The sequence below is a fragment of the Athene noctua genome, chromosome 10, assembly GCF_965140245.1.
Source record: "Athene noctua chromosome 10, bAthNoc1.hap1.1, whole genome shotgun sequence".
NCBI lineage: Eukaryota > Metazoa > Chordata > Aves > Strigiformes > Strigidae > Athene > Athene noctua.
The window spans coordinates 17,340,973-17,359,104 of NC_134046.1; the positions used below are offsets into that span (position 1 = coordinate 17,340,973).

At 46.6% G+C, this 18,132-nt stretch overlaps 1 protein-coding gene and 1 long non-coding RNA gene across 4 annotated transcripts; one reads left to right on the plus strand and one right to left on the minus strand.

Moving 5' to 3' along the window:
• Positions 1 to 5,747: 5,747 nt before the first annotated feature.
• Positions 5,748 to 12,800, minus strand: ALAS1 (5'-aminolevulinate synthase 1). 3 transcript variants are annotated; one of them, XM_074914547.1, is made up of 10 exons: positions 12,506 to 12,800; positions 11,797 to 12,004; positions 10,694 to 10,843; positions 10,389 to 10,611; positions 9,726 to 9,910; positions 8,970 to 9,149; positions 8,603 to 8,767; positions 7,278 to 7,546; positions 6,632 to 6,794; positions 5,748 to 6,032 (listed from the first exon to the last, which is right to left on the minus strand). In XM_074914547.1, the coding sequence occupies exons 1-10, from the start codon at positions 12,674 to 12,676 to the stop codon at positions 5,872 to 5,874; spliced, it is 1,875 nt and encodes a 624-aa protein (XP_074770648.1). In that variant the 5' UTR covers positions 12,677 to 12,800; the 3' UTR covers positions 5,748 to 5,871. The 3 variants fall into 3 exon arrangements, with proteins under 3 accessions (XP_074770648.1, XP_074770647.1, XP_074770646.1); XM_074914546.1 differs by having other exon boundaries at positions 11,797 to 11,988; positions 12,475 to 12,800; XM_074914545.1 differs by having other exon boundaries at positions 10,694 to 10,849; positions 11,797 to 12,006; positions 12,475 to 12,798.
• A 653-nt stretch (positions 12,801 to 13,453) lies between these two features.
• On the plus strand, positions 13,454 to 17,293 carry LOC141964189 (uncharacterized). The gene is made up of 3 exons (XR_012634274.1): positions 13,454 to 13,578; positions 15,774 to 15,934; positions 17,201 to 17,293. It is a non-coding gene; the product is annotated as an uncharacterized LOC141964189 (long non-coding RNA).
• The last annotated feature ends 839 nt before the right edge of the window (positions 17,294 to 18,132 follow it).

An 18,132-nucleotide genomic window follows, 5' to 3' on the forward strand; every position in this document is an offset into this window, starting at 1 on the left:
GACCCCCTTGTGTCGTGGGGGCCTGAGCCCCCTCTCCTCCTGCTCACCCTTCCCATGCCTTCCTTGTCCCAGCTGCAGACCTGGTGGCCCAGGGCAGGTGGCAGCTCCTGTGTGGTGGGAAGCAGATAGCTCTGCTGCTGGAACTTGGAGGGTGAAGGTGGCTGGGAGCATGGCCAGGCAGTGGAGTCTCTGGTGTCCAATATGAGGGTTGAGGACAGACTGCCACCCCTCCTGCAGCACAGCCTAGCAAGGACACGCCATCCAGCTGTCTGATTTTGTGAGGCTTGTCAGGATTTAGACCAATTTGCAGCTCATCCTCTGTTAATTTTGGTTGAAAATTAGTAGAATAGAATAGACAGTGTGGGATGGGAGGGTGCCAAAGTGGTGCAGGAAGAGGAGAAGAATCAAACAACTCACAGGCAGAGCATCAATGATCACATGTGCCAGGTTCCCTTTGTAAAGCAGGTTACAAAGCCAATGCCAGCTCAACACTGAGCAATTCCCAGGGGCAATTAAAGCACTCACAAACCTGGCTGCTGCCTCCTGACCTCGTGTCCCTCACCCAGCACCCATGTGAGAGTTCACACAATCAGTCCCTCTCTTTAAGGTTTGAGCTAAAATAGTCTCCCCTGGTGCATGCAAACAGCTCTGGAGTTTGAGGTGATGCATGGGAAACCTGCATTTAGTCGGCAGCCATTGGTGCCACCTCGGGGCACGTGTGCCAGGGGACAAGGCCACCCTGCTGTGGCAGTTGCTCAGCTGGGCAGGGAGCAGCAAGGCACAGCTGCTTCAGAGGGGCAGCAGCTGCAGGTGGACCTGGCTGAGCATCCCCACAGCCAGCCCAAGCGCTCAGGATTTTTAGAAATCACAAATGAGGCTTCATGGGCTCCATGGCAAATGAGCCACAGTGGGAAGGATGGGACTAGGATGTTTTTCTCTACTGCATTCCCAGGTGAAAAAGTGCAAAGAATGAAATCTCAGAATTCCTTTGGCCTCTGCTCCCCTGAAAGCTGAAGCAGAGGAGCCATAAAGGAGTTACACCTGGCTATAAACCAATGTGTGAATTAAAAGAGCCACCTGGTATCTGGGCTATGAAACTACAGGTGCCCGTGGGAAACAGAGATGAGATTTCACCCTTTCAAGAGCTCTGTGCCCTGTCCAAATCCTAGTTTGGGGGAGGAGGGTGTAGGAGCAGTAAGGAGTGAAAAGCTATTTACTCAAGGTGGTAAATATATCTAGGATCAGCCCTCCAGGACTGTGCAGGCCTAGGGGTGTGGGTGGAGAGGAGGGAGCCTGACCTAGCCTAGGGATGATGAGGATTTGGGATCAGGCTGGAGGGTGGCTGGGGCACAGAGAATCCTAAATAACAAGGACCCCAGCCATGCTAGTGCTGGGCTAGCAGCTCTGGGCTAGGGGCTACCCTTATATTAGGCTTCAGTGCCTTGTGCCAGCACTAGCTGCAGCCTGGCAGGTGTCTGCCCAAACTATAGCAGTGTGTAGAGTCCCCACATGCATCCCCCATCCCAGCCTCTGGCAGTGGGGCAGGGGAGCCCTTTGCAAGGGGCTGCCTGCTGCTCTTCCCCGGGGAGCAGAAAGTGTGGGTATTGCCTCCTGTCTTCCCTCTGCACCCCTCACCCCATGCCTGCCCAGAATTGGGCTTTTCTGCTTGCTGAGGCAGCCAAACCAGGCAGCCAAGGGAGGGCTCCTGTGCTGCTGCTTGGGGGACCCCTGTGCAGGGGGATAAGAGACCTGCAGCTACATCCCTGTGCAACCCTTTGCTGGGATGGAGACTCAGGGCAAGGGCTCTTGCTGGAGGAGGGGGTTCTGCTGTTGGGAAGGGTGGCTTCTCCCCACCCCATAAAGCCTGGCACCTCCCTGGGCAGCATCAGCATCAGATCAGGCTCTGCTGGGGTCAGGAAAACCCCAAGCAATGGGGCTTGATTGCCACATCCTGCTCAGTGTGAAGGCCCTGGCAGAAGGACAGGACTTCAGATCTCTGACCCCTTGGGTGTTTCCCTGCATTAACAGCTTGTTTCTGCCTAAAACACCCTGTCTGTCCCATTGCCATCTGCTCCTCCAGGCAGGGGTAAGAGAAGTCATTCCCAATGATTTAAGGTTTAGCTAATGTAAATATTATCTAAAAGCAAGTGTTGGCTCAAGGTGTAATTCCAGACTGACGTGTAGCTAGGTGGCCCATTTGAATTAAAAAAAAGCAGGAGATTTGGACCCATGATGCAGTTATTTGGTTTTGCTGCCAGTGTTTAGAGTGAGACCTACCATGTGCATCCATCTGGAGCCCATGAGAAGTGGTGGGTCCTGCAGGGAGCAAAATTTTAGCCTGGATTTTTCAGAGGAGTAAAGCATGTGTTTGCTTTTTGTGACCAGGAGAGGAAAGGTCTTCTAGGGGCTGAACACATCCCGAGAAAAATGCATGTGGTGAGCCACCTGCGTGGGCTCTAAAATATCCATTACCAAGCAGGAGCCTTTTCCATGAGCTGCAGGTATTAGGGAGCTCATGGGGCTTTTAAAGCCCTGCTGCGGGGGCAGAGATGGGCTGCGTGGTTCTCCCTGTGCTGGGAGAGAAACCCTGGTAAATGTGAGTGCTGAGAGACTGAGCAGGGGCTGAGGGGTTCGGTGTGAGAGATGTGCCCCAAAATAAATGGGTGCAAGACACCAGGGATACCAGAGCTGTGAATCTAGTGGTGTTAATAATGTTCCTGTTATTATTATTGTAGGCTAGGAGACAGCATGGACTTAACGGCTGAAAGCATCAGCAGTGAAAGCAGGCTCCGGGAATGGTTTTCAGGGCATTTATTTCCCCACAGGAGAGCGTTTCAGCAAGGGGCAGCTGGGGCTGGCTAGCACAGCCCAACAGCTGACAACATCCTTTTCCTGTGGCAAAGTCCTGCTGGTGGGAGAAGCTGACCCCAGCCTGATGAGCTATTTTTAGTCCAGTTCCCTAAAGAAACAAAGGTCATGAGCTTGTGACACTGGCTTCCTCCTTCTGGGCTGAACCCACGGGTTATGTCCAACCACTTATATCACGCAGCAAGGGGCTTAGTGGAAAACCAAGGCCCCAAAAAGCTTCATGAACATTAGCAGCTCTGCTAATTAGCAGCCTCTGCCTGGTGGGATTGTGCTGTGGACAGGGGTGGAAGAGGGATTGAGGGGGTGGAAGACACCACAGTCTGCCTAGCCTGACACTGAGTCCTGGCCACGGTAGGAAGAGCACCCTCCTGATGCCTCCTCTCAGTGATGGTGAACACGTGCTCCAGTTTGCATTTGGGATGTTTTCACTGCCCCTTTACCTCCTGGGGTTTCTCCGTTGTGTAAATAGGTTGAGAAATGGAGGAAGGCATGAGTTTAGGGCTATGCAACATTCAGCTAGATGAATTCCTTTTGTCCTAGACAAATGTCAGCAGTGGCTTTACAGCTACGTTCTTGCTTGCTTACTTTGCCACTGCCATGGACCATTTGTCTCAGACTTTAAACATCTTTTACAGATTACTTCCTCTATTGTTTTTCCAGAAACTAAACTAAAGCTTATGTAATTACCCCTAGTTATGCAACCTGCCATTCAAGTTTTGTTTGCTGGCAAACAATATGTGTGTGTTTTTTCATTCTTCGTCCTTTTCAGCAAGGAAAACTTATCCTTTCTGTGTCACTAGATTTGTCTTTATTTTGCAGTTAAGTGATGGACTTCTGTTGGCCTCTTGCTGTGCATGGTTCTGCTTTCACACCCTTGCTTGCCAGCACCAGAACTTAAGGTAACTTGTCACATCTGATGTTAATGGATGTGGAGGTACCAATTGCCATGTGCCAAGGTTAGTTGTGCTCCTGTCATTTCCAAGGTTGCTAGCTTTGAATCTTGGGATTTGGTTCTCTCCTGTGACTAGTTTGGAGTAACATCTGAGCTTTCTGATAGCTGGGACCCTTTCTATGTCTTATTACTTCTCCTCTGCAGTACAGAGTAGCTGCTATAAAAACTAGAAAGTAAAATTGGGTTTATTACCTGGCATGTAAAACATACTGGGCCAATTTTGATTGCTTTCAGTGAAGAAACTAAAAATGCAAGTAACCTTGTACCGACCAATTATGGCTAGATAATAGTCAGTATGTCATATGGGGGGGGGTGTGGGGGTGCGTGTCCCCCATTGATTGCTTATGCCAGCAGTTTGGAATGGCATTGAAGACACATTATGGTTAGGGACAATGTAGGATCTCTGGCTTTTTACTTGATGTCTCAAGTTAGTGTAGTAATATAACCTAATGTATAATGTTAAAAGCTCTGTAATGGGATGCATATTCAGCCTTAGGCCACAAACCACTCACGGCAAGGCAAGGAAGGCAGGGTGTGGGCCTGTTTTTCTTTGGATAGCACTGAACTTGCCTTGGTAAAATCAGGATAACGTCAGAGCACATGAAAGCTCATCTACTTGCACAGTGCAACTGCCTGCACATGGCAACCCAGCTGTGGGTTTGAGCATGCCAGTTCCTAACCTGCTTTGTTCATCGAGGGCTGCATTACCATGTGAACACCAAGGCCTGACTGGGGGGTAGTTTCATCCCTCCTCCAGCACACCTGCACACCAGAGGCAGCAACCACTTGCTTGGCTGGCAAAGGGCTTTTAAAAAGTAGCTTGACCGCCTGGAAAAGTCAAATATTCTCAGAATAATTATAAAAATAGCAGTTTTCTTCAGTACATGCTTAAATGGCTGGTGACTTCCAGTTGGAGATAATTTTGTTTTAACTTGGGCTTCGGTCTCCCCCTGATGTGGCTATTTGTGATATTATAATGGCTCCCTCATGTCATGAGTATGACAGCAATAGACAGTGCCAGGAGGCTGGCATGTTACATCCTGAAAACGAGAGTACCTGGACAGAGTAGCTGTCAAGTGACTTGTAAAACCCAGACTGGTAGTTATGGGACATGCCTGTACATGAAGGAAGCAGTTCAGTGCTTTGCTCTAGACTTCATACCAATATTGACACCCACAAAATTACTTCCCCCTGTTCAGAGCAGGTCCTTGCTATTCATGAAAGCACTAAATAGCATGGAAATTAAGCAACAAGCTGAAGTGTTCAAAGGTGTTGCAAAAGCAGCACTGATCCTCTCCTACAATTACTTCTGTTGGAGACCTGGATTATTAGATTGCTTCTGATAATCAGTTTTTACACTGAAGTCTGGCTCCAAGTGCACAGGATGGCAGACTCTGCAGGCTTGAAGAGACACAGGCAGCCAGAGGCAATCAGCATCTGCTACCTGCGGTGGTAAACACACTTTCCTTCCACAGCCACTACACCACCCTGCCACATTGTTTTTCTGTCAAGCAGTCACAAAATACCGCTTATTAAATCCCCCTTAGCACTATTTTCCTCTTAGTGAGCACCATGCTGAACACCAAAGGGGGAAGGCTTGTGCACAAAACTAGAGGAAGCAGTAGAGGGAGACAGCGTCTAGTGGAATCCCTTCCAAATGCCTGCCTCCAAAAGTGGGTGCATTATACAGCATTTCTTTAGCATCGTGTAGATGTAGTATTATATCTGCATGTTTTTGTAATAAACCCACCATCCCTTGTACTACAAGAAACACTGCTTAAGTTCTTTGGCATACACTCCTTAGAAGCCAGTACTTCAGCTGAGGGGCATTAAGCTGCAGAGCACTGTTTATTTCAACAGATTCCCTTCCATGCACTGACACTGCAGTTTCACTTATGGAAGATAAGCAGTAAAACACACAACCAGGCATAGTGGCTCTAGAAATTTATTTTCAGAGCTTAGTGCTTCAACTATGATTAAAATACTTAAGCAATTTAAAAATGCTACTGACTGGGTAGAAGTAGACAAGAACATGATTAACACAATTACTTTCATGCACTGACAGATACTAGTTTGCTCATGCCACTGAAGTAGGATCTTTCCCGTTCACTCATCACTTCGAAGTGTAGGGGTCTTCTACAGAAGTTGCATTCAGCTGATGAATGTGGTTTCAGCTCCAGACCAACTTCCTTCCATGTAGTCAGCAGTTTTTCTGTTATGAACAGGAAAATTTATCAAGATCAAGGCTAGATACAGTGGAATGCTTTAGAGAAGCAGCAGAAGTGTCAGCACACCTATTCTCCTAGCAAGTGAGGAGGGACAACAGGAGTTCACTGTGACATAATTTACCTCGAGTGAGGTGACAGAGCTGCAACTAAGCCTCAGGTATCCTCACACTACCTCTCTGCTGACAGGATCAAGTAGCTACTTCCCCTAGACAGATCTGTGTTTAAGATGGGTTAAGAGCTTAGCCAAGAAGAGCAGATTTCTTTGGACCACATGTAACAAATGAAGATTAGTCTGGACAGTGCATGAGCAGAGCCCTGGCAGAGGTGGCTGTGACGGAACTGGCTGGGTACAGGACTGCACTGGCCTTGCACACTCTACTCTAGGTCACAGTGCACAGGCCTTCACTTGTCATGCTCAAAGCAGGTTAAGCACAAAAGTATGCTCTATGTACACTGTAGAAGTGGAAAATCACTGTCCAGTTAATGATATTTACAACTTAAGTATTTCCTAGTCTCATATCAAATATAGAGACTGCATGGACAACCCACTATTTTCATTGCACTGATGCAAGAGTCCACTTACCCAGAAAATAGTTCATCATCTGAGGGGTGTGGTGAGGTGTAGGGGCAATACGTAGTAGCTCTTCTCCACGGGGAACTGTGGGGTAGTTGATTGCTTGGACATAGATGCTGTGCTGGCTCATCAGCTTGTCACAGATCTCTGTATTTTTAGCAGCATCTGCAACCTAAAGTTCAAAATTGTAAGTTAAAAGATCAACCAAAACATGTGAAGTGGCAGGACTGGCAGCCCAACTTAGCTAGCCACAGGAATCAAATAGGACTACTTGGGTCTTCCTTGTGCCCCTGTAAGTAGCACATATATTAGAAAGAAGAGACAAAAGCTTGTGCTGTAGAACCCTCTGGGTATAGGCACACCATTGCAGCCTAGGCAGGTAGTTGTTTATACCTCAATTCTTTACTAGATTGTTACCAGTCTCTTTGCTTTCTGTGTCTTGTCAGATTGTGGGTTTCATGCACCTCATCTTTCTGCTTTACAACATCTATACCAGGCTGAGGTCAACTTAGGCCAGGCTCCTAGCATGTCACTGCTGAATACTAGGACAGGTTTGAACTTTGTGAATGTTAACCAATACCTGAAAGTGTAATGTTATCATGGACAGGAAAACAGGCACCACAGTCCTGTATGAGCAGTATCCTTAAGTGCTCACCCTTATTGGAATGATGTGGCTGGGGCAGTGCACCACAGGAAGCCCCGCATCCATCAGCATCTGTCTCAAAAGCTTCACATTGCGTTGGTGCTGGCGCCTCAGAGCTTGCCCCTCCGCACTCTTCAGTGTTCGGACGGACTCTAGGGCACCAGCTAAGAGCATGGGTGGCAGGGACGTGGTGAAAATAAAGCCAGCAGCATATGAGCGAACTGTGTCTATCAGAGAACTTGTACTGGAGATGTAGCCTCCTACACAACCAAATGCTTTGCCTAAGGAAAAAAAGAAGGCAAGTAAGCTTATTTCTTCCATCCATTAGAATGGCTTGAAGTATTATAGCCCTTCACTTAAAGGAATGAGGTATTCTGACTACATACCTAATGCACTCATGACAGGCAACAGTTCTAGCCCCTCTCTGCTAATCTTGTATTTACGCAGCACATGTTACAGCTTTGTTTCTAAACCAATCCTGGTAACATGGATCTAGTTATTAGATATCAAGGAGAGTTCAAGACTCTCAAATGCTCAAGTTCTGATTTTGGAGAAGACCTTATAAGCCAAATCATCAAGCACAGACTTCAGTAGTGACCCTAAGTCTCCCAGCAGATTTAAAATAATCTGTTTCAGAGATGCTAGAAATAGCCTATGCTTCTAAGGAGCACACAAGGTTGTTACTGTGATTACATGGTTGATATCAGGCCCCCTTTCCAGATGTTCAGGTACCCAAACAGCACCACAGATAGAACTAGGGTGTCTGGTGAATGTTTCTGTTTGTTAGGCTGTAACCCAAATTCAAAGTCATGAGCTTTCCTAGTAAAATGTATTCATGTTTTGGAAGCTGTTGTTCAAACTTTGCAATTCGCAGCAGTAAGCTTACTCCTAAGCCTGAATTCTACTCAAATAATAGCAGTTGCTTCAGTTCTTGCCAAATCTCTTTACATAACTCCCCATCTCAAGTTTCTAGATTAGGAATGCTATTTCACATAAAAGAACTAAGTACTACTAAATATAGAGTACTACCCTACTAGCATTCTCACCTGAATTTATTCTTGAGTTGTGTAATATGTCACTGGAGGACTTTTTGCTAGCTTGTTTTAAGAAAAAAACTAATGCTACCTTAAACTGATTTGTAAGGCAGTGTAAGTAGCTTAACACAAGCTTTTCAAACTGTGGGGTATACTTAAATCCATTGGGCTTTTTGGAAAATCCTAGCCCAACAGCCCTTAGCAAGTTCATTTGAACAGACGGATTCTGAGTTAACCCACTTAGTGTGGCTGCTCAGAAGCTTTGCTGCCTTAGCTTCTGCAGAAGTGCCAGGCCATACACACCAAGTGTTCCAGAGATGATGTCCATCTTGTGCATGATTCCATCCCGGTCTCCTATACCGCCACCTTGAGCTCCATACAGCCCCACAGCATGCACTTCATCCACAAAAGTGATTGCCCCATGCTCGTGGGCCACGTCACACAGCTCTTCCAGAGGACAGACAGCACCTAGGAACCAACACGGTGACTGGCAGTTTTGGATTCCCTGTACTCAGCTTGGATAAATACTATAAGTACCCCCAAACACCAGGCATTTCAGAAGACTATTTCATATTAACCCTTATAGCAGTGTACATATCTAGATCTAAAACCACAGACAATCTGAACAGTAACTGCACTGAAAAGAGAGAAGGGTTTGATGTCAACTTACCATCCATTGAGTGAACAGTTTCAAATGCAACAATTTTAGGGGTAGATGGGTCAGACTTCTCCAACAGCTCTCGAAGATGGTTGACATCATTATGACGAAATATGTGTTTTGGCACCCTGCTGTTACGGATCCCCTGGATCATAGAGGCATGGTTTCCAGAATCAGAGTAGATCTCACAGCCTGAGAAAACAGCCCAGACACACTTTAAGTACAGAAAGTGCATTGCTTTATGTATGGGAAATGTTCAGGCAGCAAGGGTAGCATGTTCTAGAAAGTAATGCCCTTGATCAAAACATCATGAAACAAGAATATTTAAGACTTATTTTAGGTGTTTAAACTAACACAAACTTGAGTTTAAGGAAACAGAGAAGGGTTTTTCCAAGTCCTTAATATTTTAACTTCTCTAGTTAATATTTAACTTCTGAAGTTAGAGAGAAAGAAGTTCATACCCACAGGTAAGTGGACACTAAATTCTTCCACCTCATTTTCAGGTGGAATTTAAATGCAGGAGCAGAAGACTGCTTTTTGTTTAATTCCTCCTGCAGTTTCTAGCTCCTGGATCTCAATCTCAGTAGGCTACTACTATGAATAGCATGAGCTGAACAGAAATTGAATCTAGCATTAAAAACAACCATATTTTGTTGATTGAGTAGGATGAATCCTCACTTTGGGTAGCCATTTGTAAGATGTACTCCCAACTACTTAGGGTAAGGTTGTGGTTTCGTGGTAAATAGGGGGTGCAGTCTGAGATCTTACCTGGCAGCATTTTAGCTAGAGTGAAGAGAGTGGAGTCGTTGGCTACAAAGCAAGATGAGAACAACAGTGCTGCATCTTTTCCATGAAGATCAGCTAGTTCTTTTTCCAAATCAACATGAAATTTACTTGTTCCTGAAATATTTCTTGTGCCTCCTGCTCCAGCACCATGTTGTTTCAGTGTATCTCTGCAGAGGGACCAAAAAGAGGCATTAGAGCTACTGCACAACACAGATTAAGAAAGGATCATTGCTAAAAACATTCTAGTATATAATTGGCATTTTTCTAAAAAGGAACCGACTGCAAAAAGCACCTGTTAAGATTAGGGTCTTTGAGCAACCTGCACAACTTGGGAATCTGATAAACTAAGAAATCAGTTACCAAGTACAGCTGCAATATACCATCCAGCTTATCTGGTAACATTTGGGGGCTTCTAAGGAAAATCCAAGGAGCAGGGTTAGTGAATGACAGGTATACTGCAGCTCTTGAGCTATATACTAAGTTACCTCCCCCAGCTCAAGAGAAAGGCTTAAGCTTAATTATATACCAAGAATAATATCAGAAGCAGCTTCTGTAGCATAGGTCAGAAATCAATTTTTCAGAAGCCTTCCCACAAAAGCTTCTGCAGGGCACTACAGCTTGAAACTGCCTCTTAAGAATACTCACATAACTGCTCCACACACACGGGGGTGACGACTCATCCCCAGGTAATCATTGCTGCACCAGACAGACACCTCCTTCTTGGTGATCAGAGAATCAGTATAGTCATCTGCCATGGGAAAGATTTGTGCCTTTCGGTTCACTGTTTTGAATACTCGGTAGGTGTGATCCTTCTTCTTTTCATCTATCTTTTTCTCAAAGAACTGATCATACTGAAAGGTGGATACAGCTGAAATAAGACAAGAGACTTAAGCACACAGGAAATAATCACAAGAGACCAGGCCTGTGGGGGTTCTGCCAGATAATCTTACATTTTGGCAAATTATCCTGAAGCAGATGAGAAACACTTTCCGGCCTTTGCTTCAGCATAATATCCTTAAACTTCCTGAGCAAGCCACTCTGCTCTTCTCCCTCAGTCTCAATGTTCCTCACTGTGGAAGTAGTTGGTATTTTGGCAAATTCTGTACCTACAGACATTGTAATAAGTTCCAGTGAGCTTAATCAGTTTGAAACAAAAAAAAAGTTAAGCAAACATTTTAAGTAACTAACTCTTAATTTGTTAGGAAGCATGTGCCTGAATCCAGATGTCCCTGTTAGGATCAAGTATTTTATTTGCTTAGAATTTTGCATTGTACAAGACAAAGGAAAAGCCTTTGCTAACCAATGACAATACAGCATGTAATTTCCTTTTAACACATCTGGTTCATCATGACTCAGAAAACCACTCTATACAGCTACAGCATTTATCTGAAAGAGATGGTACACACCTAACTGAAGGCAGAGTTCTGGTCAGCCGCTTCCTTTTCATTCTTAGTACTTTGTTCAGTTAGCACAGATTTTTTTTTTTTAAACTATGCCACAGAAAACAAACAGAAAAGTAAAATAAACTTCCCGAGACAGGCAGCAAAGCTTTACTGATATTGGCGAGAAGTTCCTTCCTTTGAAGGACAGCCCTTCCGCATCAGGATTGTGAGCCAGCCAACACCCTTTAGTTCCATAAACCAAAAAAGTTTGTTTGCTTGCCAGCTTGGATTTGTGCTGGTACTTGCCTAGTACCTCAACCCAGTTTCTTCCATCTCTGGATATACCAGCACCCTAGTAAAGCTCTCTTCAGTCACAAGCATCTGCTTTGGGCATAGCTGTAACAACTGGATTCACATATTTAGAGCCAGCATTAACAAAATAGATAATACAGTATTCCCACACCAAAATCACCCAGGGGAAACACCACACGATACTGCAGGTGTAACATTAACACCTGTGTTCTCCAACAGCTTTTTAGTGCTATCTCCCATAATCCTACCTGCAGGATTTAACCATTTAAGTGGTGACTGTTACACCTGGCACACTCTAGAGCAAAGTCAGGCATCAGAAGCTCTTGGAAGGAACCAACATCAGCACACAGCATACATACCTTTCCTGTCCGCCTGCATTTCCTGCACGTCCTCTTGGAGTTCTAGGCTGGCTTTGCAGAAAACATTACTGTTCTTGTGATTCATCTGAGCTGCCAGGAACGGGCATTTGGTAGCAGAGCTCTGGCTAGCACCGGCAGGTGGGTGGCCAGTAGGTGGCTGGGTTCCATCTCCATTCAGCTGGGCCGCCGCCTCTTTGACATTTTTGGCCTCTGAGGTGGGGGCAGAGAAGGGAAAGCACTTCAGCATCATTTTAATACACCGACTTAAGCTGTTCTGACCATTACCTTTACAATTAATGTGGCACAAACCATTCAGAGCAATTTAACTGAGCAACCCCAGCTCTGTGACCCAGGATCACTGATCCCCAACCAGACCTTACTGCAGAACATCCTAACAGGCCGGTCTTCGGTTTATGCCCATGCTTAGTTACCACAGACATTTAAAAGATTAAGCAACCTTCACCTCGAAGCTGCCCATTCCAGAAGCTTCCTTCTATGACATGTGAGTTTTGGGGGGGTTTTTGGTGTTTTTTTTCCTTAAGGGCGACTCGGTCTGTCCCCAGGAAAGCTCCTCGCTACGGCCACCGTGGCCCAGGCCGGTGTCCCACCGCCCCGCCAAGGGCAAGGCTGGCTCCCGACCGCAGCCCAGGGCTGCGGCTGCCCCCCGGCCGTACTCACCGCGGCGGGCGGCGGGGGTCTCCTCCTCCGCCTGCTGCCCGCGGGCGGCGGTGGTGGCCAGGGCGCGGGCGGCGGCTGGAGGGGCCGCCTCCATCATCCGGGGGCAGTGCTGGGCGTAGAGGAGCAGGGAGGGCCCGGCCTTCTGCAGGAAGGCCTGCGAGACGCGGGCCAGGAACGGGCAGCGTCGCACCACCGCTTCCATCTTCGCCGCCTGACGGGATACCGGGCCTGACACAGCGACCGCCGCTGACCACCGCGAAAGGACTGCACGCACGCACAGCGCTACCGTCGCCCGCCCGGTCCGCTCCGCCGCTGCCTATATAGCCCCGGCGCGCAGGCGCGGTGCGGCCGCCACACGGCGCAGGCGCCGCCCGGAGCGTGAGGGGCCGGGGGCGGCTCCCGCGGGGGCGTTGTGGGCGGCTGGGGGCGGCTTCGGGCGGCTCCCGGGCGCCCTGAGGGCACGGAGGGGGCTCGGCGGCTCCCGGGGCGTTGCGAGAGCACGGAGGGGGCCCGGGTAGATGCCGGGGGTGTGTGAGGGGGCAGCGAGGCGGCCGGCCCCGGGGGGCTGTGAGGGGACGGCTCGCAAGGGGAGTGCGGCCCGCACGGGAAGAAGAGGCGGGCGGCAGTTCTGCTCTGGGTTTCCCCCTAGCCCCAGGCCGTGCAGCGCTTGTTTCCCAGTACTGGAGTCCCTTACCCGCAGGACGGGAGATTTGGGGGCCCCTGTCATGCCTGTCCATTAGGAAAAGCGAGCTCTGAGTCAGCTGCGTGGGGAAACCCGGCGCTGCTCAGACACATCTCAGGTATTTTCCTCCTAAACACACACCTCTGGCTCCCTGCGGAGTCCTTGCGCACAGGCTCGGAAAGCAGCAGGTAGTCTCGCTGGTGGTGGTGGGATCCTGAACCCTTCTCACCTGTCCTACAGCTGGTAGGAATCTGTTTCTCTGTTGGTGATGCTCAGGCTGTTTTTAAAGCGTGGCACCATTGTCCAGGTTTTGAAGATAAATAGGACTTCTTCGAGAAGAACAGCAGCAAGTAAAATTGAATCCTGTATCCTCTGATTTGCAATGGACATTAAAGTTTATCTGTTTAAAAGAATATTTACAGGTGGGTAATGGTAAAAGGAGCTTTCCGCATATATCTGACCATCTGAGCTGCAGTCGTACCAATTCCTGTAAGCTTACACTAAATGCTGAAGTGTGGAAAGAATGGGGAAGAAAGATGACGATGCATTTTTTTCCCATCTTGTGAAACAATGATTTCACGGAAGACGGGATTCGGGCAGAGTACTGCCTCTCAGCCTCATGTCCCTCAGCCAACTAAAAGCTGTCTTGGACATTTTGAGGCAAGAGTGGTTTTTTGTAATAAATGCAGAGTTTTGAGGAGAGATCATTTAAAGCTCGCTGTCACTTGACTGGTATCTCATGTGTTGTCACACTATGCAGTTACTAGAAGGTCAGTATTTACATGTTGCAAATTAATCTTTAGATAACTCCTCTGTTGGAGGGCACAGGGAAGACCAGCAGGATATTTCCCTGATTCCCCTCTCTTCATCACTGACTCACTTTGAGGATGCTGGCTGCGGCAGGTAAACTTTGTGATCTGAGTAAGTAGATCAAGAGGAAATCAACCTTAAACCATAGTCAGACGTCAGATTCACTGTCAACTCCAGCACGGTACTAAGCTCTGAGGCAGAAAAGGGGAGAGGGTTCTGGCCACAGGTACTACTCATGGAGCCCTGAAAAAATTTGGGCTTTACAAGGCAGAGGCATGGGATTTGTGTTTTAGTAGGGCTAGACGTTTTTTAAAACACAGTTCACTTTTTGCTTATTCAGAACTTAAGACATTGTTTAATAAGTCTTGATGCTTAGATCTTAATTCAATTCATTATTCCAGCAATGTAATGCAGAAGTTACCAGTAAGAAACAGCCTTTCATCAGTGGATATTGTTAAACTAAGCATCTGCTAGTTTTAATTTGTTCTGTAAATAAATGATTAGGGCTATGGTATTTGACCCAAGCCTGTACAGCAGTTACAACAGCAAGAGTCTTGGTCATTTAGTAATACAAGGACAGTGGTTCAAATTATGAGTTTGCTCATGAAAAGTACTCTTTTTTCACAACTGGCTTTCAGTTAGCGTTGCATGCCTCAAATATTTACATTTTGCAAAATAGAATAACACTTAAAGTTTAAAGATACTTGATCTGTGTTTCAGATTACTGCTATCCTTATTCCCCTGACTCCCTACCCTGAAGCATTTATCGCATCAGTTACTTTAAAAATGAGGAAACATCACCACATTCTACCATGTAGATACCTGACAAGTGTCCTTAGGTCACAGAGTTAATGTGTCTGAACCTGAGGGATCATTCCAGTGCTGCTTGGATTAATTTCAGTTTTAAGAACAGAAATCAAGTCCCTTATGCTTGATTTATATTATGTTGATGGTGTTTTTTCTTCTTCTATTCTTTCTTATTAATTTACCATGGTACTTAAGAGGGACAGAAGGAATACATGTTTTGTTGTAAGAGGTACCAGTGAAAGGTGTTGTGCAAATATGCTGGCAGGGTACTTGGCTGCAGAGCTCTCCCGCATGGACACCTGCCACAGCAGGTTCAATCCCACAAAAATCTGATAATGCTTATTTATCCTGATAATCTTAACAGCAGCATTTTACCATGTTGCAAGGTTGTGGGATGAAGTACGATAGTCTGCTCTGTTGCTGGAATTTAGAAATGTGCTTTTGTATTCAAAAGTGCACGTGAAGCCTGAAGCCTGAGGAACATCTGTTTTTTACACAAACATCACTCAGGGTTGGCAGCAGAGACGCAGCAACCTTGGCTGCGATACTGAGATCTCCAAGTGGAGCAGAACTCTTGGCTTTCCTGTCAGTCTCCCCTACAATCTGTGCTATTAATCAGACACTGCAATAACACTTCTTGAGAGCTTGATATTGGTGAATTTGTTTAACCTTGTACATGACAAGGATTACGCAGAGCTAAATAGCAATGGAATGATATTAACTTGACCCTCACCTTGGAGAGGAACATGTCCTTGTCAGTGCACAGAGATGTCCGTGAGCTCTGGGACCAACAGAGCAGGGAAAAGTCAGGGGACAAGGGTGTGTTATCAACTGCTCTGCCAGTTTCCTCTCTTTGGAAATATTGCCAGAGCTTACATGTTGAAGGTGAAGTAAATACTAATAAAGCTGCCATTAATTACAATTTATTAGGGCTTTGGTGGATTAATTAAATGGTATTTAAAGATATTAATTGTGGTGGTGTATTAACGTCATCCTACAGGGCTCAGGAGAAACTAGCATGAAGTGTCACGCAAATGCTCTTTGCCACGCTCCAGGAGAACTTCAGACTGTGCTAAGTACCTTAGCAGCCAACGGGGCAACAGGGAGCCCGTCCTGAGAGAGAAAGCAGGCTCACACAGCCTGGCTGGAGAGAGACAGCAGGTACGGTGGGCAGGGGAGAAGCAATGACTGCCTGTGAATATGTAAAGGGCAGAGCAGCATGTAATAAAGAAGGAAAATGGTTTAAGCTGAGGGCATAGCATTGGTGTGAGAACAGATTTATTCATCTGGCCTTGACAGAGGTTCAGTCGGAAGGTGGGTAGTTCCCAGCTGTAACTGTGTTTTGGAGCAGTCTTTGGAGCTGGTACCTGGACACTAGGTACCAGATGGATTCAGCAGAGGAAGCTCACTCTGTCTGAAAGGCCCATGTGATGCAGTGGTAGGGGGACGGAAGAGAAGACTCAGCTACCCTGAGAGCCTCTGCTGATTTTCTAAAGCCCATTCCATTCTGATGATTTGTCCATTTCTTTACTAAGTACGTTGCAAGGAGGGGGGGGGGAGGGGGGGGGGGAAGAGTTAAATTTCAGCAGTTTGGGAGTGGATGACAAGCCATAGAAAGTGCATCCCATATAGAAATTGAAATGGGGAAAAAAATATCCCCTGTCATAAGGTAAAGGTGATTTCTGCAGATGTCTGAGAAGAGTTGCAGTTGAAGATGGTCTCTTTCCATGTTACAGGTTTACCATATAGGCTCAGGTGTAAGTTACCTTCAATACTTCCCTCACATTCTCCTTCTCTCAAGCCTGTTTTGCCCAATATTCCTGGAAACAGAACTTGATTCACAGGTTTGTAGCCTTCATTCAGCCTCACATCTGTCAGCAGTTAGCTCCTTCTATGGAATTTTAATTAATGTTATGCTTTTAAGAGAGCATTTAGATACTTCAGCAGAAAACCAAGAGTCAAAGCCCCTCTGCACTCAGCTTGTCCAAATAAAAGTACATCACTGTATCATTAGCAACATTTAATCCCTTTTGCCCACTTCTGAAGTCAGAGCTGCACATACTCCTAATTTTTTCCCACCCAGTCAGTGTCACGAGAGGGCAAGCCAGAAAAACAATTCCCCTTCCCCACGCACAAGCCACCATTTATACTGAGATCTAAATTTTCCAAGGGAGTGGATGAGATCCTGACATCTGGATTTAATCCAGACTTGGATTCCAGGCTTAGATCTGAGAACTTCCACCTCTGGTCCTGAGACTGGCAGTTGTTAGAGAGAACTTAGTTTACCTTTTAAGGCAAAATTCGAGGGTTGTGATAGTAGCAGCATAGTGAAAATTCTTCCCATGCTGAATTTCTTTAGCAGATTTTCCTCGTTTGGATCCAGTATCTGCTTTACATGACAGACCAGGAAATCTCATTTCTTTATAGGACCCCCTAATCGATAGAGAATTCGACCAAGCTGGAGGAGCTGCCGAATGCTGAGGCACGTGTGACCTGTTGAGGAGTGAGTGAGCAGCACCCCCGTTTCACAGACGCAGGCCAGTCAAGCTTCTTACCCCATCTCACACAAACAAGCACCAAGTTGTTTTTCTCCCCAGTGTAATGGATATCTAAAATTCATGAACTGCCAGTGGGCCCTCACAAGAGTGTTGGGTCAGGACTCTTTTGCCTGTCTGCTGGGGCCCAGGTGCTGCCCACTGATGCAGAGGTGTTTGGTCTCTTGGCAAAGTCCCATTACAGGGGTATGACTCAGGCTCAGTCGGGACAGCAGAAGCTGTTGCCACCCTCACAGAGGGTACCCTGCCCTTCTGCTGAAGGGCACCACTCCCACACTGGGACTGCTACGTGCTACGGTTGGTAGCCCATCTGATTATCACATCCCCAGTGTTTATCTTAATTCCATAGTATCTCCCTGACATCCCTCCAGTTGCTTCTGATGTGGAAAATCACGCAATAGTCTTTTTTTCATCTTGCATCCTGGGGTTTGTCTTGCTTCGTGCAGCACGTGGCAGGAAATGATACAGAAATCCTTCCAGCTACTGTGGGCTTTGCCACACTTGCAATGATTTGCATTCCCACCCCTGTTTGCTCCTCTCTCACACAGTTTTTCTCCTTCTTTTAGAAAGAACCAATAGACTCCAACCATATATTTTTAGTTGGGATTATTGCTGGGCTTCAACCTGTCATTTTTCTACCATATCTCAGCTCTCATTTCTCCTCATTAGCTACTTGGGCAGAGATACCACCTTCTACATAGGAGCTTGAGCTCTCTACATAGTCAGCAGAGAGCAGAAGTACCTTAGAAAAAGTGAATCTGAATGCTTCCTGTATGAAGGTGTGGGAGGATGGGGAAAGGACTT